General features: G+C 38.7%; 1 protein-coding gene across 2 annotated transcripts in view; it reads right to left on the bottom strand.

Annotated features, from left to right (window-relative positions):
• LOC120539806 (kazal-type serine protease inhibitor domain-containing protein 1-like) overlaps positions 1-25,085 on the bottom strand; it is a 57,544-nt gene that overhangs the window by 17,615 nt on the left and 14,844 nt on the right. For both annotated transcript variants that reach the window (XM_039770188.1, XM_039770189.1), the window contains exon 2: positions 8,065-8,225. In XM_039770188.1, the coding sequence (XP_039626122.1) occupies positions 8,065-8,225 (161 nt within the window). The remainder of the gene's footprint in view (positions 1-8,064; positions 8,226-25,085) is intronic.

The following is a 25,085-nucleotide window of genomic DNA, read 5'->3' as shown; positions in this document are numbered from 1 at the left end:
AACATTTTAACAGTGCTCCTAGAAAGAGAAAGTGAACAATTTCGGAAATGTCTGCTAATGCACCAGGAGAGCAGCAACAAAGCCATGAAATTAAAGAACGAGTTTAATTAACAACAAGAATTGGCAACTCATTAAGAAACTAGTTGGTTGGAGTTTGAGGCCCTGAATTAGTTGGTCTTCTGTTAGCTCCCTCACTTCAGATTTAATTTCTGTTTGGGTCCCATTTAAAGAAAGAAATGAAGCAATTCAGAGGAATGATGAAGAAATTCATGGAAGCAAATCTTAAAAAAGCAATTCAATTAAAATGAATTCACAAGAATTTAATTACCAGAACAAACAGGGCACTCATTGAAAAAGAGTTAGAATGAAAACCTGCAGCAACGGTGGTCCTCCGTGACTGAAGTTGGCAACCCCTGTCCTAAAGGTTATTTTCTAGGGACCAAATTGTCATAAAATGGGACAGGCCACCATATGCTGCTGTTTGCACAGCAGCCCCATTCTTCTCAAAATCATTCTGTTATTCAAAACTAGCCAACCCGCGGCGTACCATACGCCGCATAATCAGGCCGGTTTTTTAATAATTTTTAAGCACAGGAGAAAATTTAACATTTGCAAAATCGGTAATGTAATAAATCAGCAAGAAAAGCAACATTGTAACAATGCACGGAACGAACCAACACACAATCATCCGTGCGGCGTACCGAGGTGGGAGGGGGGTGTATACAAAGTGCAGGAGCATCTAAGAAGACGCATGTTTGTCGCGGATGCGAATTGTTGTATGTAGCGTGTACAACACTTTTCTCTCCTGCACGCGGTCGTGCGTCGTAACTGAAAACTCGTTTTTTAAAGACTGCTCACTTCATTGTGTTTTAACCTCAGTTGTAAAGGAATGTTTTAATGATCCCATGGGATACCCCTCGCAAACAGTTTTACACGCTGCATATGGCGATTCACCTCCGAGAAACATGCCTCTATTAACAGTCAACGTGTGGGAGGGTGTGTACAAAGGGTAGGGACGAAAACAGTGGGAGCGTATGAGTCGCACTTAGTGGCAATTCCACGGTTTGCAGCCCGAATGGGTTTCAACGGCTTACCCACGCCTAGACACACACTCAATCTCATGCATAATTATTTATTGAATGGTAAACACTTCTGGAAAGACACGGTTGTCTAAAACAGGTTAGTGTGAGAATACAACAGTAAGTGAATGAAAAGATGGAACTCTGGAGAGAGCAAAATACAACACAATAGTGAACCCGCGGCATAACAAACGCTGCATAATTATTTATTGATGGTTGAACACTTCTGGAAAGACACAGGGTCACCCCTGGCAAACTGTTCTACACGGCGCATACAGCGATTCACATCTGCGACAAACAAACTGTTTTACACACTGCATACAGCGAATCACATCCGTGACATGATTTTTCCTAGATGGTCCTGTCGCGTCCACTCTACTTTCGAAGCATACACACTGCCTGCTCATGTGCCCGGTCGCAAGCCGCGTCCAGCCTCGTTCTCGAAACATACACACCGCCTGGTCATGTGTCCGCTCGCAAGAGAAACTCACGGAGAGCCGCCCACCAGCTGCCTGTGTGTGCCTCTGTCTGTCTCTGGCGCGGCTTTCTCTTGCGCTGCCTCTGTGTGAACCGGTCAGGCACAGAGAAGGTCAGCTGCTGACAGAGCGTCTCGACTGTTGCAGGGCCTGCATTGGTGAAGCAGGTAAGACGGTAATGAAACAGAGGCACAGGGCTTATTGGTTTTTAAAGACTGATTCCTTCATTGTGCTTTAACCTCAGTTTTAAAGGATTGTTTTAAGGATCCCATGGGATACCCCTCGCAAACTGTTTCACACGCTGCATATGGCAATTCACCTGTGGCCTCTATGACAGACGAACATAAATGACGGCATTTTTTCTGTGTCGTCGCGTCCGAGTTGGTGGGCGTGGCCCTGCGAGTTGTCGTCGTATCCAATGGTCTTGGAGTTGGTGGGCGTGGCTCCTTCCTGTGTGCGCCATAGGTGTCTCACTTGTCGGCGGCTTAGTGAATCCACGCCCCTTCGGCGTGCTTTTCATGGTTGTCTTGCCTTAGTGAATTATATATAGATTCTCTGAATTCACAATTCAAAACCTTTCAATTTGGAATGTGTCCATATTGTCAATCAGATCAATTTTAATCCTTACCACAACACACAGAAGGAAAATTAAGTTCTATACTCCTCCTGTAGTCTCTGTCTCAATGGCTTAAGCACCTGTTTGGCTGACAATAATAGAAAAATGAAGAAGTAGATGTAACCATAAGGGGGTACCATCGAGTCCCAAACCAAAATCTGTTTGTCATCAACCTTCCCATGTGAACACAGCCAATAAATGCACAATCACAATCAAAATGCTCTTCTACTCTTTCCACTCTCCTGGTGAGTGTCACCTACTGCCTCTTTACTTGGCAAGGTGTCTCCATTTATCTTATACCCAGGAGTATTTTGAATGTCAGAGCATTGCCTGACCAAACCACTTCCAGTTCTGACAGAAAAAGTAGGGAATGCTAATCTCTACAGCACCCTCTAGGGACACCCCCAGAATCCAACAGGGCTGTTGTGCAGTGCCACAACTGCCAGCAAGCACTGCAGTAGTCCGCATGGGACATGTCACCCAGGGATACTGCCATCTTGTGTGTAGGGGGAGTAAATAGTCCAACCAAGTTGAACCTCCATGATATAGGTTGTGCAAGGATCCTTGGGCGTGCCCTTCCGGGATTCCAGCATATCATACCATACCATGTTCCAACCTCTTCGCTATGCGACTCTTCTTGCTTGTTTACTGGCGAGGCCACCCAGCCAGGTAAGGAGCCTTGAACCATCAGAGCCAGGATGTCAGCCTCCACTTGCTATCCATTACAGAGCATATCTCGTGCCGGACTTAAGACCACCACGAGAGACCAATAAGTGTCACATCTTAAGATGAAAAGGTGAATTGGTAACTGTGTCTAGATGGAAAATCTGAAAATAATTATCTTCTATTATTTGCAGGACTACACCCCTACTTTACTACATGGCTCCCTACCAATTTCTAACTGCTTAAAATAAAAGGGATTTATGCAGGGTTGGCTCTAACTTTTTTGCTGCCCTAGGCAACGGTGAAAATGCATGACCCAAAACATGGAGTATTTTGGGCAATTTCTTTACATCTATTATATTGAAGAGCTGTCCCCTTGGAGTTTTTGAAAGAAACATTACATAGATATTAGGTCAAACATGATGGGGGGAAGTAAGGAGTATTGACTTTAAGTTTTTTTTTATAGCAACACTTATGATGGTAGACAAAATGCTCCCACCAACCACAGTCTACCACTAGTTCAGCTATATGGAAGAGGTGGCCCTGGATTTACGTCAATTACTGGCCTGAGGTACACTTTAAAATAGAGGGCAGACCTCTTAACCAATCTTTACGTCTTAGATCAGCTACCAGAGGTAACGTAAAGAGTACATTCCTGTAGTCAGATTATCATATCTCAATTTTTGCTTATATCTAATATAATGTTAGTTTACAAGTACAAGGAAACTTTGTGAAACTATCTTGACAGCAAAAGTTAGCAAGTAATACATTGCAAATAAATAGACATGTAAAAATATACAAATTTTGACAAATGAGAGGAGACCATTCAGTCAATCAGCCTACTTTGGTTAGCTAAAACTTAATTGTCCCAGTATGGAATGGTTAATTTTTCATTTTACTATTTGTATTGAGAGGTTAAATTGTATCTGAAGTCTTATAAAAGTTCTAACATGGAAGTCTATAACATGAATAAAGAGGTTTAAAAATGGATGAATAAAATTTTATTTAAAAAGTTATTTTCCTGCTTTTCACTTTTGTTTTTTATTTTAGTGTCGATACCTACTTGCATACATTCTCAGTCCTCCTCAGTTCAATTCAGGGTCATGAATAAATATAAATATATACAGTGGATTCAGAAAGTTTCCAGACCCCTAAACCTTCTGCACACTTTATTGTGTTGTACATTTAATTTTAAATGGATTAATTTGCCATTTTACTCATCGTGCTATACTCAATAACCCATAATGCTAAACTGAAAACATGCTTTTAGAAGAATTTGCAAATTTATTAAAAAATCAAAAACTGAAATCTCTCATTCATATAAGTATTCAAACTCTTAGTTAAGTACTTTGGCAGCAATTACAGCTTTGAATCCTTTTTGAAAGTCTCTACAAGCATTGCACACCTGGATTTGGGCAGTTTATCCCATGCTTCCGGGCAGATCCTCTCAAACTCTGTTATATTGGATGGGACACATCTGTAAACTGCCCTCTTCAGGTCTATCCACAGAAGTACTATAGTATGTGATTTAAGTCTGTGCTTAGGCTGAGGCACTCAATCAGTCAGAGATGTGTCCCAAAGCCACACCAGTGTTGTCACTTGGTCATTGTTAAGGTAAGCTGTGACCCCAGTCTGAGGTTGCTTGCACACTTGAGGGACCTCTCTGAACTTGGCTGCATTCATCCTTCCCTCAATTCTGACCAGTCTTTCTGTCCATGATGCTGAGAAGCATCCTTATAGCATGATGCTGCTTTGACATTGTGCTTGGAGTTCTAAGTTTTTAGATTTTTTTTTTCAAGTGTGGCTTCTGTCTATCCTCTCTACCATAAATGCCAGGGATGGAGTGGTGTTGTGATGGACGTCCTTTCTGACAGCTTCTCTCGTCTCAGCAGAGAACTTTTAAAGCTCTGTTAGAATGACCATTAGGTTCTTAGAAACTTTCCTGACGAAGGCCATTCTTGCCCATTTAGTCAGTTTTGGCCAGATGGTGGTTCTAGACTTCTTCCATTTCATAATTATTAAGGCCACTGTTGCCGTAGGAACCCTCAAAGCTTTATAACCTTGCCCTGATCTATGCTTCATGACAGTTTCATCATGAAGGTCTGAAGTTCTTGGACTTCATTGATTTGTTTTTTCCTTGACAAGCAGTGTGAATTATGGATACCTTACATAGACAGGTGTGTGTCTTTCCCAGCTATATCCGATCAATTCAATTTGTCAATTGTAGGCTCCAGTCAAGTTTTAGACACATCTCATATGTAAAGCAAACAGGATGTACCTGAGCACAATTTTTGGCACCACAGAAAAGATATGACTTTATTTTTATTTTTTCTTTTTGCCCCATGGGGAATATTTGTTTTTTTACATTACCTCTTTAAATAAATAAATACATAAAGAGGTAGATAAGTAAGTAAATAAATAAATATACACACACACTTTAGTCTGAAGACACACCAGAATGATTGTAAAGCAAGAAAATGAAAAAGAAAGAAGAGCTCACAGTAACAGTAAGGCATTATGCAAACGTATTGGTGTTTTACAAAGGAGCCCCGGTAGAGTTTCTTGACACATTTCTGTTGAATAATTTGTTAGCTGAAAGTTCTCAGTGTTAGTGTGTCAGAGAGAGGATGTGCAGCATTGTCTCTAATGGCACTCAGTTTTGTTTTAATCCTGTCCTTTGCTACTACCGCCAGGGGGTATAACCAAGCTTGTCTTTTTAATTAGCTTTTTGATTCAGTGGGCCTCTCTTGAAGTGAGGTTACCAGCCTAGCACACCACAGTGAAGAGAATCGCACTGGCTATCGCATAGTTATAGAAAATGTGAAAGACATCAATTCCCACATTAGAGGAATGCAGTCTTCTAAAGAGTTTGTACTTCCCTTTCTTATATAGATCCTCCGTGTTCTGATACCAGAACAACCTGTCATTAATGTGGACCCCCAAACACTTGTAGGAGTGGGCCACCTCTGCATCCACTCCTTAAATAGCGACCGGACATAGAGGCTCTTTGGTGTAGCAAAAGTCAATAACCAGTTCCTTAGTTTTGTTGATGTTAAGAAGCAGACAATTCTCTTTGCACCAAGAAACAAACTTTTCCACCTGACCCCAACACTCTGTCTCATCTCCTTTATCAATACACCCGATAAATGCAGAATAATCTAAGAATTTCTGCAAGTGACATGTCCTGGTGTTATACTTGTTGTTAGAGATGTACAGAGTGAAGAGAAAAGGAGACAGGACTGCTCCTTGTGGTGCTCCAGTGTTGTTCACATCCATATCAAAAACACATTCTTGAATCTCACAAACTGTGGTCTGTTCAACAGATAGTCTATTATCCAGGTCGCAGGCTCATCCACCTACATGTCTCTGAGCTTACCCTTAACAGGAATGGTTGGATGGTATTGAAGGCATTAGAGAAAACAAAAAACATAATCCTCACAGTGCTGCCAGCTTTGTCCAGGTGAGAATAAGTCTTGGGGAGCAAACAGAGAATTGCATCCTCCTTTTCCAATCTTTGTCCGACAGACAAACTGCAGTGGGTCCAGGTGGTCTACCACAAGATGACTCATATAATCCAGGACTAGGCTCTCAAAGGTCTTCATTGTGTAAGACGTACGTGCCACTGGTCTGTAGTCATTTGGCAAAGAGGCACCTGTCTTCTTTGGAACAGGATTAATACAAAATGTTTTAACAGTGGTGGCATTTTTTGAAGCCTTTGGGACAGATTAAACAGGTGACAGAGGACACCACAAAGTTGGTCGGCACAGGCCTTAAGAACTAAGGACCGACTACAGCTGGTCCTGTAGCTTTTCCTGTGTGTAGCTTCCTCAGTTGTCTACTTACTTGGTTTTCAGTTATGGGCACTCCACATTGATGGTCAGAGTTGGACTTGTCAATGGCCATTCCACCTGATGTGGTAATAGTTGATGTTGTTGTAGGGATGGTGTCGGGAGACTTGTCATTGGAAGAAGGTGGCAGTTAGAGGGAAAATCGATTAAAAAATTGGTTCAGGGCATTAGCTTTTTCCACATCCCCTTCTAGCTCCTAAGTCCCTTAATCATACCCAGTCCATGTCAGAAATCATTCATGCATTCTTTCTCTCATTCAGATTATTCTTTAACACACTCTGTACGTCATTTAGAGCCTCTTTGTCTCTGGATTTGAATGCTCTCTTTTTCTCATTCAGGAGACCTTTTAGCTACTTAGTAATCTGGGGTTTGTTGTTTGGAAAGCAACACGCTCTCTTTGTGGGTGCCACTGTGTCGACACAGAAGTTAATACAATCTGTGATGCAGTGACCGAGGCCCTCAATATCGTTCCCAGGTGACTCACATATCATTTCCTATTCTGTCATTTGGAAACAGTCATTCAGAGCCATTTCAGCCTCCAGTTTCTCACTGTTCTCAATGTAACAGATTGCCATCTAATAATAGTCTCATAGCTGGGAATATGATGACTCAGGTTGTAGGAGCCAGTAGTTTACATTTAAAGGCATCTTTAACAATTTAATATAGCAGGTCCAGCTTTTTATTTCCTCGAGTGGAACCAGTCACAAACTGATAGAAATGTGTCATTGTTCATTCCAAAATCACATGGTTGAACTCACTACATATTGTAACTGCAGGGTCGGAGTGAGTCATCATTAAATGTTTTGAGACAGGTCACAATTGCTAAGTCCCCATTTGCAGAGGGAGAAATATAAACATGAATAAGAATAATGTAATTTATCTCCCAGGGCAAATAATGTGGCACATTCTGACAGTCAGAATTTCAATGCCTGAATTACAAACTGCAGTTTTAACTCTGATAGGCTTCCTTTTGCACCATTCTTCATTTACGTATATAGATGACCAGTTCCCCTCCTGTCTTTCTCCACACTGCACTGGGTCTCTGTCTGCTCATCCAAAATTAAAACAGTGTCAGGTATACCAAATTTAAGCCAGCTCTCTATAAAGCACAAAATGCCACAGTACTTGTATGCACCATGAGCCACTGTAAGAATAGACAGTTCATCAATCTTATTTGACAGTCAAGGGATTGAATACTTATATAAATGAGAGATTAAAGTTTTGATTTTTGTTTGTTTTGTTTTGCTTTCCTCTCATCATTTTCTGTTTGATTGTTAGATAGGTCAACCAAAAACATAATCATCAAAAGAAAGAATTCCTTCATCTCATTTCATAATGTATGTTTGAATTTGTTTAAAGCTGTCAAAAGAGATTTGGCATACTTGCACAGAAATATGAGGGTCATCACCAGGCAGACTCTCCGAGTGGTCATCTTTCCACCATTCTATTGTAACCATGGGAAAAGCAAAGACTTCACAATGGAAGATGATATCTTTACCAGTCACACTGACCAGGTTCTGAGGAGGTAGTTTGATCTGGGGAGCTTGAAAATAAAGAAGAGTCAGTGTTATTAATAGATAACATTTTAAGTTTTTTTTTATAATTACCATCTTTGACATATTTTAGCTCTTTATTCCATACTTGTTTTTACACTATCAAGCTAATCCAACTGGGATTTTCACACCATGGTGGTCCTAAAGTCTCAAACTTTAGAAATGTTATAAAAACGTAAGTTAAACCTAAGTCACCTCAATTCTTTAATATAAGTATATAAATTAAGAAAAAAACACAAACAGTACAAGAAAGCAATGCTTTATAATGTTGTAAACACTCCTTGAGGTAAATATAAATACAGATTCCAGTAGATTTTTTTTTTTTACAAACTATTGTTTTATAGCACAAAAAATGATACATAAGCAAATACTTCCCATCAAAGGATGATGTAAATATTTTGCTAGTACAATGTCGCAATAATTGAAAATAGGATTTTTTTAAATAACATGATGTGGTTTTTTGGAAATTCTTCTAGAAAATACTATCATAGAAACTAAATGATAGCTGCTTGATGGCTGAATTATATCCTCAATTTGATTTATAAATTGTTAAGATTGTTTACTGCAATATATTCTGCAGCCTAAGCTAGAAGATTAAAAGATAAGCTTGGTACACTTCAAGTTGAAGTTATTTCTTGAGAAACATTTTATTTTGAATTTGCCATGCAAAATTGTGTTCCAACTTCAGCAATTTATGAAGATTTTTAAAATATCTTACCTGTACTGGCAGTTTACAATGGAGGCAATGGAGTATGAAAGACCAACAAAAAATAAAAGCCTAAAAAAATTACCAAACACTTTCTCTTTGGGTTTCGATAAAAGAAAATGCTCATTCCGTGTTTCCGACACATGATTGTGACAACAAAAGGAATCTGGAAATATTAATTTTTATCTCACATTCCTGGTATTATTTTTCTCAAAGTAACAATATGTTTCCTATTCACTTGTGTGAGTTTGCACATAAATATTGATATACAGTAAAGCAAAACAAAATTAGAGGAAATCACCCCCTGGGAGGTGAAATATTCGTTCTGAGGTGGTGCATATAGTTGGTTTTCTTTTAAAATGGCTGATTCTCATAATATTGGTGTTTTTTTTTTGTTCAAAAATGACATGTATAAGCTATTTTACAATGTGTATCTAATCACAAGACACACAGCAACCCTCGACAACTGTCTTGGCTGGAAAAATGGATGCATTCAGTACACGCACACATGTACATGCTTTTGTTTTCTGGTTATACCCGTGTTCCGTAAACACAAGTGAGGGCAAAATATTTTTTACATTAACACAATTTCACATAGCAATTTTATATATGCCGTATTTGAAAAGAAATAACTTTGAATTGAAAATACCAAAGTTATCCTTTAACAATGTCAGTTGTTCCATTTTTATTACAACATATTTATTATCTAATAATGTTTAAGCAACATCATTTTGTCACTATATGGTGCATTTATTTCTTTACTGGTGTCTACATTTTTAGTTCTTTTTTTTTGTTTTTCTATTTATTTGCACAACCATTTTAGAGCTTTAAGTCATTTTTATGCTACATGGTTTCTGTGACCTGTCACATCATGATGGCCATTATTATCTATTACTATTATCAGAATAGTAGCATGCATTAAGCAGCATCCAAACTTTGTAGCAATATAAAGGATGGACTTTTGCTGAAAAAAAAAACACTTTTGAACATTGTCCTTGTTAGGTAACTTTCAGTTTCAGTTCTAGGCTTGTTTTTGACTTTGAATTTAAATGTGAAGTTCAATATCTTGTTTTTGTCCTAATCACATTTTTATTTTTCTGAAGTTGTTCCTTGGCCTCTTAAAACCATCAAGGAATTGTTTTGGAGGTTTGGTAGGCCAGGGAATTTAATGGTTACATTTATTTTTTTTTTAAACATTTGTTTAGCAATGTTAAAAATAGGATATGTTCTTCTTTAACACCATATTGTTTGTGTTATGGGTGTCACCATTTTGTGCATTTTGTTTTTACCGATTATCAGGCTGTTGCTAAGCTTTGTGAATATCAAAGTTTATGAATATTCACTATAAACTCTTTGCGTCAGTTACTGTTCTTCTAGATTTTTAAGTTACAATCCCCTTTGTTCTTGATTATGACTTTTGCCTTTTATTTTTGGTTTGGTTATGTGAAACTCTTCTGGTTTCTTGTTATTTATACTACAATTGCAGTTTCACATCTTTGGCTTTGTTAAAATAGATTTATTTTGACTTCTGGTTATAACATTCCCTAGTTTTTTCACTAGGATTAAAAAAATTACATTGCCATCATTCAGAGCAGTAATACTAGGGTTGCCAGATTAGAAAATTAGAAATACGGGACACTCTTAAAATCTCTCTCTATATTACTATATATATAAATTTATACATGCCCCCCACACACCCAGACCAATATATTATATAAAATGAGAGACATAATGTGTGGCTTGATATCAGACTTCCCGCCATGTTCAATACTGAAAGTGCAATTACATACACCACAGTTGCTTCAAAACAGCTTTTGCCTTGTTTGATAAATGTCCATTTGCTGGAATAATCATCACGAAATTTACACTTACGTTTTGGCATCTTGGGATGGATTCATTTTTAAGTTAGAAAAAAAGTGGGCGGTGGGCCGTGGCAAGTAGTAACAATTCACTTTGTTGACACCGTATATTGCAATGCTGATACAGAACTGCACAGCAGCATGGCTGGAGAGCAAAATGGTAACAGTGTCGCTGTCCTCTGGCAACCATAGCAACAGAACAAGTTGCAAACAGGCAGCAGACACTTTGTTACATTTGGGTTATTTTCATCAAGAGAATCTGAGAAAAGAAAGTAGAATTATTTATAAAGTTACAACTAAGTACCGTAAGAAGGTAGTAAAAATATATTTTTATTACAAAATTTGAAAATGAACTGAATACGGGATATTTGGGTGTCCCTGAAAGGTCAGTACGGGACAGGGGACAAAATTATTAAACATGGGACATGTCCCATATACAAGGGACGTTGGCAATACAGTTTCACTATAATTTAATCTTGGTTACATGTGACTACTATGGAGCCCTGTAGGTGTCAGGCAAAAAAAAAATCACTTTGAACAAATTATTAACAAATTATTATTTAAATTTTTTTCCCTGACTCTTATTTCAGTAGCTTTTTTTTTCCTGGTATGCAGTTTAGTGAACTGGAACCGGAAGACCATAGCCAGCCAATAGTTTCAGCCTACTGTATGCTGTTCATTGGCATTATTGACTAGATTTTAAAGTTACCTTTTCTTCGGTTAACATTTCCACCACTGACTCCAGAATATCACGTTCTCAGAGAAAATTCTATAAATCCATTCTTGTAAATTCTCCTGTGTGTGACACTTGTTTCAGGACTTTTCAAAAGAACTGCTTCAATAGTTGTGGTATTCCAGTTTGTTCCTCTTCCGGTTCACTGATTTTAACACACACCTTACAGTTCACTTACGGTTCACTGAACTATAAAACTGTATGGGGCTCCATAATAAGAATTGAACTGCAAGCGGAAAAAAATAATTATCTGTTCAAACAAATTAATATGGAGCAGGCTCCTTACTACTCAAATAAGAATCAAGGAACAAAAAAATCTATTCCAACGACTTATGTAATTCGATCAAACAAGTTAATAATTTGTTTGAATGGTAATAATTTATTATTAATTATTAATAAACCATTTTTTTTGCTTGACAACTAAAAGACTCCATAGAATACTTTTTAGTAATGACTAAATCTAAAATCTGTCATATTCTCAATTATGTTGTAGTACTTACTATGACTTATATGGAAAAATCATTCTACACACAATATGTGCCATCACGGTGGTAAAGTACAGCTTAAAATTTTTGGTAAAAGACTTTAATTAAAAATTGCTGTTTTATGAAATTGTTTTCTAAGCACATTTTTACATTGTTTTTGATGTTTTAATTCTTTATATTTGCATTTGTTGAGTTTATTTTCATGGTTCTGTTTTTATTTTTAACACTTTAACATTTTAATTCTTAAATACTCGTACCATTTCTCATCTCATAAGTACGTGGTGCATTTTACTCACCAGTGTTAAAATGGCTATTTATATGCATGCTGTGAGGTTTTAATATAAAGTATTGCAATAATTTTAAATTGTACATGTTTTTGATGTAATTTAATACCATTTTACCAAATAGTTTGACACAGTCTAGGACTATCTGCAAATAAACTAGATCCACTTCTGCAGTGTTCATTCGTCACGAGTCACACTTTCAACCACTGCAGGGTTTGCACATGTATCACATTTCACTTCAGTTGTTTAATGTTCTTTGCAGGCAAAGTCATTGCAAGAAGAACATCTCATTGTTGTCATACATACGTAAGTACCTGTGTGGAATACCAAATGCACCATATGGAACTTGCAACTGTGCATCCACTCATGAAACTAGCTGAGGGCACACTAGAGTGAAACCTTTGTGACACTGTACTTGTAGTGAATCAAGCGGAGGATGGATGACAGATGCTACCGGAATGTTCAAGTAAAAGGACATTGGAAAAAATAACTGAGATTGGTGAACAAAATACACCAGTGCGAGTAATTAAGGGTTAAATGATGTCATTGGACACATCATGTGACATATGCTTGCACTTACGTACTTTTGTAAAGTTGCATAAAAACATAGACACTCCTACTTTGAACAAACATTGGCAACTTGAACATTTGTTGAGGGTGGCAGGATGTGCTATTCCTCAGAATTTAGGAAGGGAAAAATATATCAAAGAAAAGCAAGGAAAATAAACATACTTGTATTGTGGGGAAAAAAAACATTTCTGTTGAGAACAAAATATGCTATTATATTTCTTTGTGAGCGGCACGGTAGTGCAGTGGTAGCACTGCTGCCTCGCAGTTAGGAGATCCGGGTTCGCTTCCCGGGTCCTCCCTGCGTGGAGTTTGCATGTTCTCCCCGTGTCTGCGTGGGTTTCCTCAGGGTGCTCCGGTTTCCTCCCGCAATCCAAAGACATGCAGGTTAGGTGGATTGGCGATTCTAAATTGTCCCTAGTGTGTGCTTGGTGTGTTTGTGTGTGTCCTGCGGTGGGTTGGCACCCTGCCCAGGATTGGTTACTGCCTTGTGCCCTGTGTTGGCTGGGATTGGCTCCGGCAGACCCCCGTGACCCTGTATTCAGATTCAGCGGGTTAGAAAATGGATGGATGGATGGATTTCTTTGTTTGCTTTAAAGTGGCAACTTTATTATTCTAAGAAAGAAATGTTATTTGACTCTGCTGAATACAAAACATTTTATTTTTGTTTTGGATTATTGAGTTAGGGACTTAGGAGCTTTGGACTGAGAAGGAGCTCCCAGGAAAATGACTGAAAATAATTTAAAGCTTTTAATTTTGTCCTGCTCATTTCCTGCTATCCATCTCTCACTACTATGTCCTGCCAGGAATTCAGTAGGATTATAGGTACCTGAACCTGGCTGTCTCGTTTGCTTGTTCTTCATCTAGCTGCTTGACCCACAACTGATGCAGCATGTGATTTGCTTCTGTTCAGCCATCCATTAACCTTTAGAATGCAGATGTTTTTGTGCTATTGTCTTTATATACTCCCCTGATCATAAGGGCAGCGGTTATCCTTTTTCTGTTCAGCTACCCATCCACCAAGAAAAGAAGTCATATTTTGTCTCTCCAGTTTCCTGTCCTGAAAAATGTAGTGATTTAATTTTTGTATCCTCTTGACCATCCTTTAAAGTTTGTCTTTGGTTTACTGTATGTCCAGGACACTGTCCAAATCAGTCTTGTTCAAGTTCAAACCTCACAAGAATTAGCTCAATGTTCAGTTCAAACAGATTAAAATGAATAAATTCATATTCATAGTTCACCATTTCAATTTTGAACTAGTTCATGTTCAGTTCATTTTGTATGCCTTATATTAGGCTATTACAGTGTTCTTGAATAAAATGCATTAATTATGAAGACTTTTTTATGTAAATACACTTTATTGAGTTATACCCAGCAGCAAACATGTATAATCATATATGCTAATATCTTCACAGTCAAAAAAGAAATTAAATAGATGTAAATATACATATAAATTACCACCCAATTTCCAACAATGTGACACAAATGGTGACTGTAACCAGCGTGTAGGTGAACTAACGTATTAGGGCTCATTTATACTTCACGCGACGCGACGCGACGCATGCTGCAGCGGACGCTCCTGCTACGCAAGCGTTGAAGTGTTTATACTTGCACGCGTACTTTACGTAAATCTGGAGGAGTCCACCAGGTGGCAGTGTGAGATATTATCACGGTGAGAACATGTTTGGCTTCTCTGTGTTGTAATTTGCCAATAACACCTATTAAATTCCGATAACACCTTACCGCAATATCTGTGAAAAGGATGTTTATTGATTAAATCCATCAATCCAGGGATGTGTCCATTCCAACAAGCATTGGGCACGACTGAGAAACAATCCCTGGACGAGGTCTCCGCTCATCGCAAGGTGAATATAAGCACACATACACTAGCGTCATTTTAGCGGCACCAAATCCCCAAATCTGCTTATCTTTGGAAGGAAACCGGAGCACAGTGTGGAATACAAGCAGGAAATACCAGCAACGTAACTCCCTGCAAGACAGCAGTGCTATTGCTCCGCCACCGTGTCACCCCCATGTGTGTAATTATTAACAGTATTCATTATTTAAATGAAATTATATGTAAAATGTAACATACACACTTTAATGCATTTCATCATGAAAGTGATATCAAGTATGAATCTAAAGATTCTAAATGTGCAGAGAGTTGGAATATCATACATTTAATTTGTTCTGTGTGGTGATCTTTTGCTGCTTGCCGCAGCTGTCAGGTCCAAGAAGCTTGTAGCGATTAAACTACTGGGATGACGTTTACGACCGTCTGTTTTAATAATAAAGTAAACTACAAGGTTAAAGTGGACATTTCGAGATTAAAGCCGAAATTTCCACTTTAATCACAAAATACACGTTTTCACGGTGTCTTATATTTTTTCTCAGTGGCTCAAATACAGCGCTATACATTATGTTGGCGATGTGAAGTTGCAAAAAAAAAAAAATAGACGGCACTGAGACTTTTAAAATGTATCGTGTCATTACGATCGGGAATATGCGACGCTTGAATATAAAAGCACCACGAATGCATCTGTATGTCGGCATTTTGCTTCAACACTTTGAACCATTCATCAAACAGCAAAGCGTGCACATCGATCCCCAAAGGATCTCCATAGAGGCTTGCTGTCACATGTAGATAGTAAACAGAGACTCTGATGTCACATTCCGACTTTTAGCACTCTGCGCCCCCCCAACTTTTTGCTGGTACTGCAACTCGCGCACGCGTCGCGCTAATTTCTGAGGACCTGCTCAGAGGACGCGTGAAATGAACGCTGGGAACGCGTGGCAGCCATGATGCGGACGCGTACGCGTTCTGAGCGTGAAGTATAAATGAGCCCTCAGGCTGCTGGTCAAATTACTCTGCTGATCAAAATGTGCATCACATATTGTATGTCCAACGGGGAAAAATATAAAGTGGCCATCTTGAAGTAGTGAAAGCGGAGCTTCACAGCATGCTCGTGACAGTGGGAGTGCAGCTTAAGCAAAGCAGGCAGACACAGGCTGTGCCTACTTGATTTTACGTTATTGTTTCTGAATACAAATAATTGGCAAAAAATTTGTATGAAATAAGTATTCATATAAATCCATTATTTGTGCATATCCAAATACCGTATTTGGATTCGGCTCTACCCTTACATTACAGGGTAAGGCAAAACGTTTAATCTGGACCTAACCAGATCCAGAATGTCACAAAAACTGAACTAGCTCACATTCAAGTTTTTCACTTGCACTTACATTATGTTAAGTTCACCGTTCTTAGAAAAATGAGCTTGTTCAATGAATGTTCTCTTTTGAACTAGTTCACACACAACACTGGTCCAAGTTTCATAATTTGAAAATGACAGCAGCTGTGAATCTGCATAGTTTCCCATAAGAAATATTTTTTGGTGTTCTAATACTGGGGTTTTTAACTATGCAGAATCCATGTCTGTTATTGTATTGATTTTTTTATTTTCATTTCTACATTATTATTATTATTTACAGATGTTTTTTCATTATGTTAGTGCGATACCGTATTGTGTATTGTTTTCTGGTGTGTGCTGCTGTGTTGCCATTAGTTGTGCTCTGTTACAGACACTTCTTCACTGCTTGCACAACACATGACTTTGAGAGCATGATGCGATTTAAGGTGGCACCAGAAGTCGGGTTTTTGTATTACTATAAACAAAATTTGCACTTTTCCCTACAGCAATAGTAGCATTGCAAATGGGTTAATGTGTAAATAAAATTCCTTCAGTTATTTTAAACACATGTATAAAATTTAAGAGGTAAGGTGAGGCTACTCTTTGCATTTTTCACTTAAGGCCAGTCTTCAAAATTGTGTATGTGTTTATCCTAACTGTTTCCAGACTGGTATCAACTGTAAATAAAGCAATCTGATTCCTTAAATAGACATCAGTTGAAACCAGTGAAGAAAGTGTTATTTTAATTAGTTCATCATGTAGAAATGTATTTAGAATATGAACTGCTTAAGGCTTGGACTCAGTAGATCTAGGAATAGATAGTAAAGACATGTAACCCCTGCTTTTTATTTCTAATCTTGCAGCATAATGGCAGATAATTATACTTACTTTTTATCAGCTTGAATACCATTATTAACAAAGATTTTCATAAAAGCAAGGAAGCATTCTATGTGAATTTAACAGCACTCAAAGGGCTGTTTTATTTCTAAACTCATTTAGACTCTCTCCAGGACATTCTGTGTGCAAATCAGGATTTAACACTGTACAGCATTCCAGCACATCATTAGACACACACAATCACTGTTAGAGTTACATTTTAACTTAACTGCACATGTTTGAGATGTGAAAGGAAAATGGGATGCCCATAGAAAATTACATTGGGAAAACATGAATGGTACACGCATATAGTGACTAGGCTGGACTTTGAACTGAAAACTCTGGTGCTATTACGGTAGCATCAGCACCCAAACACCCATCCCCAGCATAACTCCACATTGGCCTTATTATACATTTTTTCTGATTAACATTTTTATAAGTGTGAATTAACCCATCTAACCCTGGATATTGTCTGTGTGTTGTTTGGATATTCTCCCTGAATGCATGAGTTTTCAAGGTACAAAGGATATGCTGGTTAGTTTAACCAGCAATTTCAAATTAGTCCTTGGGTTGGCATTTGTGTGAGTTTCCCCTGCAATGAACTGGAACTACAGTATGTACTGGGATATTTTCTGCCCTGTGCTAAGTGCTGCTTGCATATGCTCATTCATAGGTTAAGTGGAATTGAGAATGAGGTAAGATTAATCTTTGTAAAACTAATGGTGAACAATTCTTCCTTATTTATAGATCTTTGGTCTGGAGCACAGACTTAAAAAATGGCTGCCATTGAGATTTTGATCTGCACTTGGATATCTATCATTTTTGGCATTACACTATATAGGCGTCTTTAGTTATTTTGTCCTTCCATTGCCATTTCTCTCCATTAGCACAACACTATTAATCATAAACAGATTAAAATATATTCTGAAGTATAATAATCTGTACCTTTATGGAAAGGATGAAAAGAAACTAAAGTAATTGGACAAAAGCCATAAGTTCCTGGCTAAGTTAAGCCAATTAAATGGAATAGTAAGGCGTAATAGTTGACTCACAGAACCTTTGATCTTTCAGTAACCGTTACTTTAAGTACTGTCACACACGTGTGACTAGGAGCAAGCTGAATGGACCAAGTGGAGGTGATTACCCGCCTGGTCAGGGGGTGGTGGGGTGCTCTAAACCTGCTTCTGTTAATTCTGCAGATCAAATACGGGAAAACCGGCCTGATTCGATGTCACTTCCGCTTCCAGCTCCCAGACTGACGTTACTTCCAGTTCTGGCTCCCAGACTGATGTCACCTCTGGCTCCGGCGCCCAGACTGAAGTCACATCCGGGTTACAGACTATAAAACCTCCATATTGCCAAACCAAGTTCAGTTTATATTTTTGAGCTCAATCAAGCAACATCAGTTGTGCACTTTAAAATCCTTTTGCAGCTAGGAACAATATACGGGTGGCTGCCCCAAACCTTTTTTAGTGTGTTGAGACTCGTTATTTCACAGTGGCGTAGTCAGCAGGATGGCCTCCTGGTGGAATCGGAAGCCGAACCAACCTTATGTCTCAACACCCCAATGTGATGAACCACTCAAGACCTATCAAGTAGGAAAGTACCGTTCTTGTCTTGCCGAGCTGGTGTCAGACGGTGTGTGTTGGCGGGATCTGGAGTATGTTCCGACCCAGTTCTCCTTAAAGAGAACCTGGGAACGTAGGCAGAAGACTTACAGACAAGGGCCAGGTTATGAAAGGAACACAGTAGGGACCTATTATACCCAAAGAACCCCACAAAAAAAAATTCTTTGAGAAAGGTGGGGGTGCCCTGGGTCGGCAGGTGAGGAAAATAATGACTTGGGAATACAACACAGAGGAATTCCCCCTGACAACAGACCATGACGCTATGGCAGAAAGTCGGGTGTTGGCTACGGCCATATAATAAAAATGCTCGGCTAATTGTGGAAAAGGTGGCCTGTGCCATAATAATAAAGGGCCTACCTGCTAAACTTGTCCAGCTGACCTGGGGACATTCATATAACCACATGGTCACCCTTGTGGGGATCATTAACATCTTGAGGGAAGAAACCTACTTGGGAGACCCAGAAAGGAATCCCTGTGAACCCAGAGGGAGTTGTGCCACTAACTTAGAGTCTTACTCTTACATTGCGGAGCATGCTTTGGAAAACTCTGATGCACGGCGGAGGGTTTGCGAGGTGACACGAGGGTCTGCAGAGAAACACAGACCAAGGGGCAGGGTGCTCCTGCTAATCCTCTGGCTTTAAAGTACCATCTTTATTTGACTCTGGCAGTAGCATTACCATTGTTGCTTGCCATTTAGTGCTGCCATGACAAAGATTAAAAATAAAGACCTGTCTAACCTGTATTCATGGGGACGTCCGGTTGTACGAGTCCGTCCGCTGTTACATCTTCCAAAACGGCGTTATAAAGAAAATAACGGTGGCGCTGTACGACAATCCTCCATTCCCCTTGATACTGGGTAGAGATTCGTCAGATATAAACTGGGGCATAACACTCGCTATCCCTACTAAAGCACACGGTCTTGTTATGGACGGCGATTCTGCATCCTCAGCTACCTCCATGCCGTGTACGCAGCCGGTAGGGGAACAGAATGCGGCCTTAGAGAATGACGTGGAAACAGCCGGACCGTCGCAGAGCAAAATGTCATCACCAAGCACTGTGCCAGCTCGGTCTGAAACCATGCCCCTTGAGGTCGAATCTGATCCCCTGAGTCGTCTGCAGTTTCAATTTAGGCAGACACCGGCTTCATTTAAAAGGGAGCAATAAAATGATGACTCCCTTAAATTTGCGAAAAATGCAGTGGTCTTAGTAGATGGCCAGAGCACCACACATCCCATGACACAAGGTCCCCACTTTTTATTAAATAATGACCTTTTATATCGGGTGGCAGATCATGAAGGAGGGGTAAGATCACTGCTCTTAGTTCCACGGACTTACCGGTGACAAGTCTGTGAACTAGTTCATACGCACCTCCTAGGAGCCCATCTGGGTTCAGAGAAAACTTTAGAGCGAATCAAGCTCCGATTTTTTTGGCCTGGGATTAATGAGGAGGTCCGCTGCTTTTGCATGTCCTGTCCGGAATGTCAATTACGGCAGATTCCTAAAAGGGACCGTGCTCCTTTAATCCCTTTACCCCTAACTGATGTCCCTTTTGAATGTATCGGGGTTGATCTGGCATCAGCATCAATGGAGTGAAACAGCCCGTTATGTACCTGAGTCGGAAACTGTTGGAACAAGAGACCAGGTATGCGGCAGTGGAGCAATTAAATGGGCAATTACGCAGCTGAGGTACTACCTCCTGGGTTGGGACTTCAACCCTGGTGACTGACCATGCACAGTTACAGTGGATAGCGTTACACAGGGATTCAAATCCACGAGTCACGGGGTGGTTTTTGGACCTACAGCCTTATAAGTTTTTGGTCATTTATCGTCAAGTTCTGTTGCAGGCCAATGCTGATGCCCTTTCTCGGTGCCACAACCTCATGAACAGGTATGCCTGACCCGATGGGTCTGGGCTGAGGTGGGGGCTGTGTCATACACGTGTGACTAGGAGCGAGCTGAATGGACCAAGTGGAGGTGATTACCCGTTGGGCCTAGGGTGGCGGGGTGCTCTAAACCTGTTTCTGTTAATTCTGCAGATCAAATACGGGAAAACCTGCCTGTTTCGACGCCACTTTCGGTTCCGGCTCCCAGACTGATGTCACTTTCGGTTCCGGATCCCAGACTGACGTCACTTCTGGTTCTGGCTCCCAGACTGAAGTCACTTCCGGGTTACAGACTATAAAACCTCCATATTACCAAACAAAGTTTAGTTCATATTGGGAACTCAATCAAGCAACATCAGTTGTGCACTTTAAAATCCTTTTGCAGCTAGGAACAATATATGGGTGGCTTTTAGTGTGTTGAGACTCGTTATTTCACAGTACATAAACCATTACTTTAATTAACCATTACTTTAATTATAAAATATTTATAAACATTTAATAATATATTGAGTGGAATGAATCTACATAAATTGTATGCAGTGGTGTATGGTTTGCCCTCTTCCAAGCTTGACTATATTTTCCAAACGTTATGGGAACATGTAGGAAATGCCAATGGACAATGCCTGAAAATACTGATGCCTCAGACAGTATTTAATGTCTCCTCAACCTTAGTATGCACTTCCTTCTCCTCCTCTTGGAGCCCTGTTCCAATCAAGCCCAGGGTCAAATCTATGGGACAGCATTGTGGTACCCGCTATCCTGCACCATGGGCTAGATTTATCATTCAGTTTTTGAGCTGTCTCAACTACCCACATACACAGACATTAATTATGTGTATATCCATTATGAAAGTAAAATAATGGTAATACCTGCGGTGGGTGGCGCCTTGCCCGGGATTGGTTCCTGCTTTGTGCCCTGTGTTGGCTGGGATTAGCTTCAGCAGACCCCTATGATCCTGTGTTTGAATTCAATGGGTTGGAAAATGGATGAATAATGGTAATACTTTAGTTTAGGTACTGCAGAAACATACTATTATATAGCAAGACCTTAACAAACACTTATTTGGATCTTCATAACACTTACAAAGCATCAGTAAAGTGTTTATTTATCTCTGTAATGTAACCTACTAACAAAATATCACTTTGGAGTGGTCTGAGGTGGCTTAACTAAGAAACATTTCTGTTGCTATTAAAAATTTGGTATAAGACCTGTGAATCCTTCTTATCAGCAGATAATTTTACCATCATGTCAATATGCCACAATGCACAGAGATGAATAACCTATGTACTGATGTTTTATAAGTGTTGTGAAGACCAAAAGAAGCCTTTGTTACAGTCTTGTTAAGTAAGAGTTAAATAGTAATAGATACATTTTTGCAGTACCTAAACTAAAGTGTTACCAAAAATAACAAATACATGACATTTCCTGCCATACAATTCCAGGAACATGTTTACGCAACCTTAATTTGCTTATAGAGAAACAATTTACTTTTGCATGGCACCAAACTACCAGATAGGTTGTTCAGAACTTTATTTAATTAAATCAGAAACATACAGTAAAATCCATTCCATTCTGTCTGTGTAGAAGGACTTGGCTCAATTTAGCAATCATATGCCTTTATGCCATTGTAATTTTATATTGTGATTTTTCTGACATCAAGGGAGAAAACAATCATTTAAAATATCCCCCTACATGAGATGTAATAATTTTCATAAGTATTCCTACCAGTTGAGTTAAATATTTGGAATTTATATCATTCAGTCTCAATAAAATGGTGGGATAATAATTCCATACCATCTCCATTTCTACCCACCTCTTTCTCAAAACTGAAAATGCAAACACAAAAGCATTTTGCCATTTCCTTAAAAGATCAAAGATCCTGCATATCATGGATAGTGTCACTGAAGCTTGTCTTCCTATTCATTTGATAGAGTTTGTCTGACACCACATTTATTTGACAAAAAACGTGTCTTTGTGACAAAAAACGTGTCTTTGTGTCTTTGTAAATAGGCTGTAGAGCATGAGATTGACTGCATTCTGTATGCAGGGAGCAAATCATGCCTGTGTTTTTACTGCGCTTTGGTTTCTAATCCTCAGTAGTGGTAACAGGTAGGCTATAAACTTACAAAAAAACAAAAAGTTCTTCAGTACAAACATTCAGCATTGGCCCTAATGAAAGGGAACTAAAATTGAGTCTATGCATCATATTTACCACTTTTGAAGTGTGATGTGTTTGTTATGTCAATGCATATTATAATAGCATTTTGTAGATATAAATTATTATACATGTGAGTTGCCACATAGCTGGTTTGGCTGCATTTCCCTACTTGATCAAGCGTATTGTCATTTACAAGTTTCTCCAAAATGTTGCATATGGATGGGTTATCAAGTTATCAATCATCATCTTCTCTCTTATAAATCCAGATGTTTGTGTGGAAAACTGCATACTCATATTTTGAGCCTATGTGTGTATGCAAGTTTTATAAATCTGACCCCAAGTCAGGATTATAGCACAGTCTTGTGGAGATGGAGGATAACTAGAGTTGTATAATTCTGCTGTCAAATCTGACCACAGTTGATTTGTAATAATGCACCTTTACACCTGCACTGTGGTGGTCATTGGTAATTTCAACAGCAGGTGTTTCAGATGATCTTCACAGTTTAAATTGTTTTTTTATTTGGCTAAATTGTTTGATGTCAGTTGCTAAACAAAAGAGAGATTTTTTCTTTTTCAAAGTATTGTAAATCAATGATTCTGCTATGTGCAGTTTGTGCTTTGGTACTGGTTGAATTATTACCTCCTTTCAACACTGTTTGCTTTTTGCTTTTCTTAAATGTTAAGTTCTCTGTCATATTAGCATAGGAGTAGGAAAATCAAAGGCTGACACTAAAAGGAGGAACAAAAGATAAATCAAATACTACATATTCAAATATCTTTTATTTGGGCATAATAAATGCTACAGGAATATCCTGACCAGAAAGAAACAAATAATAGCCAGTTGTCCTAGTGCTAATGATCAAAATAAATCAGAAGCTAGAACACAAATAGCAGTATCATTCTGAAATGTCAAAGCATATTTCTGTACGAATACACAGTAATAAAAGGTACCATCCTTACATTTTCATTGTTAGCTCAAATTGATGGACTACACAGAAAAAAATCATAATTTCGAATTCTGAGCTATCAGACCTAAATAAGACATTAGATGTAAAAGTACACTATATTCCAGCTGTGGAAGTAATTTTGCATTTATATAAAACTTTAAACTAAGAAATGTTCTGGCATGGATCTTGTAAAAATTATCCAGAAACCTGATACTTTTCATGTACAATGTGCTGGATGAAACATTTTGATTAACAATATAAATATTACCTATACAGTATTTTTGGTAAAAAAAATGCATACTGACATGTACTTCTACAGTATAGTAACTACAACTGATAATCTGCAAATGTATTAATAAGGGCCCAGAAAACATCCAAAGGGAATTGGAAAGTAGACAAAGAGGATTTAAACTATATTACAAACCTGGAGAAACCTATAATATACTGCATGTGTCTAAAACTGTAAGAAAAAGAAAGAATGAAACCTTATAAGAAAAGCTCAGACACACTAAAGCTAAGATCAAGTTAATGGTGTGTATGGCAGAAAGAAAAAGACTAATCAGTCTATGAACATCTTTGTTACTCTCATTTCTATTTTTTGTTCCAGGTGTGTTTTATCATGTTATCAGATTGCCTGTGACATGCAACTAAGGGAAAATGTACCAACTAACCTCTAAGGCTGTTTTCTTAATGGGGAATAGGAAGCCAGGAAAAACCTCTACAGTATGTAGCTGTTATCTGTACCCTCTTACCTGTTTCACTTTCCTTATTGTAGCCTGTGTATTTAACCCTGTGGTTGTCTAAAGACAGGCTACTCACAGACTGGGACTGTCTTTTATTTTCACTCCTTTACCTCCAGTAGATCACTTCAAAAAGCATCTTTCCTCTCTTTAAGGGACCACAGCTAGACAAGAAATGATCTATCCAGCACTTGGCAATACTAGTAATCAATATTCTGACAGAACTGTTTATGCTTTTTCATAAAAATTTTATTTATTTACATAATAGCCAAAAGCAGCAAATATAAGCAATACAAAGATTTATATAACCTGAATGGGTTGATACAGTCTTTATTTAGTCCCATATGACATTTCCCAAATGGCAGTTCCATAGTTACAAACTAGATACCCATAATCAAAAAGTGAAAAGAAGGATTTCTCACTAGAGTCAGAGCTCCTGGGAAAGTGTCTAGCAGCTAATCAGATAGTGAGCTCTATTTTAATGTCTGAAGCTTCTCTCAGAGTGTCAGAAAGGCAACTAAAATTAAACTGAAAACTGAACTGAGACACTTTGTAAAGAAAGGTCTAATAAAGGCAACCAGACTTTCCCCTCCTCTTGCCCAAAGAGAGCAACTGGTTTTCTTTCGTTGGAAGAGCAAGCAGATTCTCGAAACACAGAAACATTACTAAGACATTATAACAGACAAAGTTACTATCTCATGGGAATCAAAAGCTGTACTGTGCTGAAAACAAACTATACAAAACAATCTAATGTCCTGTTTTGTCCTTCAGCCCTCCCAGAATACACTTCACC

This window comes from Polypterus senegalus, chromosome 11 (genome assembly GCF_016835505.1).
Source record: "Polypterus senegalus isolate Bchr_013 chromosome 11, ASM1683550v1, whole genome shotgun sequence".
Taxonomy (NCBI): Eukaryota; Metazoa; Chordata; class Cladistia; order Polypteriformes; family Polypteridae; genus Polypterus; species Polypterus senegalus.
Note: the sequence above shows the minus strand (reverse complement) of the source record. Positions and strands in the feature narration are given on the sequence as shown.